This window comes from Lactuca sativa, chromosome 4 (genome assembly GCF_002870075.4).
Source record: "Lactuca sativa cultivar Salinas chromosome 4, Lsat_Salinas_v11, whole genome shotgun sequence".
NCBI classification, from domain to species: domain Eukaryota; kingdom Viridiplantae; phylum Streptophyta; class Magnoliopsida; order Asterales; family Asteraceae; genus Lactuca; species Lactuca sativa.
This window is the reverse complement of record NC_056626.2, coordinates 156,867,278-156,871,755: the sequence shown is the minus strand read 5'-3', so window position 1 is coordinate 156,871,755 and position 4,478 is coordinate 156,867,278. Positions and strand designations below refer to the sequence as shown.

Here is a 4,478-nt window from a genome sequence, read left to right as displayed (position 1 = left end):
TAAATAGATGCTTCAGCTTTTAATATTAGAAAATGGATTGCGTTCCAAGGAAATCCCTAGGAAAAATTTTGGAACTTCCGATGGATTTCCTATGAAATACATTATTTGTCACAAATTTCTAGGAAATGCATATGAAATTCAAAGGAATTTCCTAGAAATCAAACTCATTTTTTCATTTTTATAGGTTCAAACGTTATTTTTTTGGTTCATATTTTGTGCAACTTTTATACTTTAAATACTTTTATCTTACCAAAATGTGTATTATACACATACTTAAACATACATATATACACATACGATATATAGAATGTATAATAATAAACAAATGCTTTGAGTAATGTGTTATGGTGGTGCGCATATGTATGTATGTATATATCATCCATAACTTGGTAAGCTAAAAATAATTCATGTATAATGAAGTTGTACAAAAATATTTAACAAAAAATTAGACGTTTCAACCTCGAATTTAAAAAAAAATGGATTCTATTCCTAGGAAATCCCTTGGAAAGTGAGGAAACTTCTTTTTCTAGTAGTGAAGTGTAGTAACAATCATGGTTTAATTTGTTTAAGTAACACTAAGTGTCTATATAAATTAATCATTTATAAGCTAGTTCCTAGGACATTCCTCGGAGATACTGAGGGAATGCCAAGAAAAGTGTAGTAAGTACAACATTTGTAGGAAAAATGTAGGAACAATGACTGTATTATCTACTAAACTTGATATGATTTATTTTGTTACAAGAAAAAAAAAATTGTTAAAAAAATATTACTAAGGAAATACTGAGGAAAGTTTGGTATTAATAAAGATCCTAGGAAAAGCGTAGGAAATACCGAGGAAAGTGTAGTTAGCACAACATTCACAGGAAAAGTATAGGAACAATGAGTGTATTCTCTACATAAACTTGATATGATTTTTTTTTGTTATAAGAAAAAAAATTGTTAAAAAAAATATTACTAAAGAAATACCAAGGAAAGTTTGGTATTTATAAATATCTTAGGAAAAATGTAGGAACTTCCGAGAAAAACGCATTTATGGTTATTCCTAAGATTTTCCTCGGTAATTTGTAAGTAATACCGAGAAACTCATTTTCCTCGGAAATATTCGTATGAAAACCCTTCTTTTTCTAGTAGTGATTGAATGACTAACTTAACAATTTTACATCTGAAAATTACCAACCTTCCCTTGTGAATATTTACAAAGCCATGTTGTCTAATACAACCTTCCCTTGTGCATATTTACAAAGCCATGTTGTCTGAAACATAACTGTAACTGCCATATAATCTAGCTAGTCACTAAAGTAAGAACTAATAAACAACATAAATAATCTTACATTTAGGCTATGTTTGGCGTACTAGCGGAAAAACTAGCTGTTAGCTGAAAAACTAGTTGTTAAATAAAAACTAGCTGATAGTTGAAAAGCTAACTGATAAAAAATATAGTTTGATAAAGCTAGCTGAAATATATAAAATTACATAAAAGAATATTTAAGAATATTTGTTTCTATAATTTATTAAACAGTATATTTGAAAAAATTTAAAAAGTTTCTAAAAAGCTAATCTAAATAGTTTTTTAAAAAACTGACTTAGAAGCTACTTTTGGCTTGCCAAACACGATAACATAAAAAAGCTCCAAAAATAAATTAGGTTATCACCTAAGTTAACTTTGGGGCACCAAACACAACATTAGCTTATTGTTTCAACAAATATGTACAATTAAAGATTTACTTTAAACAAATTGATTTCTTAAACTAACAATTATATGACATTAATTACATCAAAGGTTCAAAAATCCCGACAATCTCCAATAGAGCTAGCTACGTTATCTAAGGCAGAGTTACTGTATGTGATAACCTCTTCAAGAAGATGTTGAACACATGCTTTTATGCTTTGAGACAATGAGCGGGGGATGTTGCTTCTGCACATTGGACAACTGCTATGATTTCTTAACCATGCATCAATACAATGAGCATGGAATTGGACGCCATGGTTGCAGTTTGGAAGCTTTCTGTACTCTTCTTCCTGAGATACTTCACAAAGGCACACTAAACAATCAAACACAACGGCACCTTCTTTCTCTACTGCTATTACCATGGACTTGTTGGATCTGTTGAGCAACCTCAATATTGCAGCCGACCACCGTGATGGTGTTGGTTGTCGTTGTGAAAGAAACAAAAAAGCCACCACCAAAGTCGACGTGCCACCAATAAATGCCACCGTCATTTCCGTCTTCATGGGCATCGAGACTTGATCCATTGCTAGCTGGTGGAATTGTTTTGGATTAAACGTTTGGAAGACATGGTACAGGTACAGGTACATATTTATATGAATAATATGAAAATGGATTGTGATATACGTGTAAAATACGTAGTAAAAAGCACACAGAAGGATCGTCTTCAAAGGGTTTATCTAATTGGAGAAGAAATCACGGTAACGGTCTATAGTAATTTAGTACATTACAAAAGATGGGTAAGGGTTTGAATCCCAATTGAATATTCAGGATTAGTAGATTCTTTATTCAAAGTTTGACCCTTGAATTGCATACACCTGTTGAAGCATTGCCACGTAAGTGAGTTAACTTTATTTTAATATTTTATTGGACTTTTCTCCTACGTATAAACTATATATTTTAAATTTGATTTGCTGAGTGTTGAAATCTTTTATGTTACTAAAACTTCTTCTAAGAATCACAAACTTTAATTTAAGATATGAGGCGACGTTTATTTCATGAAACCCGTGCGGGCGTTGTGTGCATGTTGCCGGATTAATTAAGAGTGGCTGCCACCATTCTCATTTTCATTGCTGACTACGCAAACGGATAAGACCGTAGTCTGCTACTATATCGGAAGATAGTAATGCTCTGTCGCATTATTTTCCTTACATTACGTATAAATCACACAAAAATAGGAGTTGCTAGTTACTTATATATAATGCAAACTTACCACAACACAAAGGAACATTTCTTATAAGAAAAAAAGAATATCTTTGATCAAAATCTCGTTTAGTATCTGTATGAAATAAACAACAGCCCTACATATTGTTTACTGAGACATCATATATAGCTTGAAAAACGGGGGAAAAAGTACGTTTAAGAGTATATATGTATCCACTAGCTACCTATATCACAAGTGGAGACCCTGGCTAAAGGAATTGGTGTTGGAACATGCTCTGTTCATGATCAAACATACATGAACATTCACAACAAAAGGATAACAAAAGACCCCAAGGTGGGACAATTTTCTGTGTATCACTCATTCATTAGAAAACAGAAAATTATACATACACGGCAAACTCCTGCTAGAAGATAAACCCTACTCTATTTATACTAATTAACATGCTAAGGAAAAGGAGAACTATCAACTAAGAAACCTCAAAGATAGGACTAAAAAGTCCACCTTATTAAATCCCACCAAACTAGGTCTTCATTAGACTAAGTCTTTATTATTAAACTTGTGCATAAAGAACCTGGACTGACCCGTTCAAACCCATACCCGTGATCCAGCTTAACCCATAAGATTACCCAACAATTGGTTAGCCAGCCAACCATGGTCTCAAGGGCTCAGAAGCCATAACAACACATGATCTCATATAACATCTTCAAGTAAACTCTGCTTCTGGGTATCTACATCGCCACCAGAAAGACGGGTTCTACAAAGTGGGCAGTTTGGATGGTCTTTCAACCATGCTTCAGCGCACTCAACATGAAACCCATGTCTACACCTTTCTAGCATTGCCAACCTTTAATTCTCCCAAACCCACCTCAGACAAGCACACGATGAAGTCAACTCGAGGGCTACCAACACCCACCATGATGCTGGTGGTCTTGTGGTGGTCGTGGGTGTTTGATACTGTGTCTAACCATGTCTTGGTATGAAGTCCACAAATCCTGCTATAAAAATCATCATCATCATCTTGATGAACAAGTATTAATTAGGTGGAGAACAAGAAGATGGAAGTGAAGTATTTTTGGTTTGGTGGCAAAAGTGGTTTTGTGGCCTAATTTATAGGCCCTGTATCCTGATAGTTGAGAAAAGCATAAAGAAAAGAATTAAATAGACTGGTTATGTATCTATTTTGAAGGGAAGAAGGCTTTCAATACGGTGGGCTGCATATTACTACAAATAAGCTGAAGGCGGTAGGCCAAGTTGAAGAATATTTAATTTTCTAACGATAACCGCAAGTCCACAATGTATGTATGCATCCAACTATCCACTGGATCCATCAGACTATATAGTTGAGCTTAGAGTAAAACATTGTTATTATATTTTTGATACAAATCTATCATGTTTTTTATTTTTATTCTATTTTCACACATGTATAATTGTTTTTCTTAGGCTAAGTAGAGTGGAGGTCGCCATAGGCCTTGCTAGGCTCGCTAGCCAGCTTGAAACACTACCCCCTAGCACTCGCCGGGGGGTCGCTACCGGGCACTCGTCGAAATTTTGGCGAAAAGAGAAAGAAACAACAACACATTGTGATTG

At 34.1% G+C, this 4,478-nt stretch overlaps 1 protein-coding gene across 1 annotated transcript; it reads right to left on the bottom strand.

Annotated features, from left to right (window-relative positions):
- Nucleotides 1-1,782: 1,782 nt before the first annotated feature.
- Nucleotides 1,783-2,220, bottom strand: LOC111915304 (RING-H2 finger protein ATL13). Its single transcript, XM_023910972.1, has one exon. It carries the CDS (start codon nt 2,218-2,220, stop codon nt 1,783-1,785), a length of 438 nt encoding a protein of 145 aa, XP_023766740.1.
- Between the last annotated feature and the right edge of the window lie 2,258 nt (nt 2,221-4,478).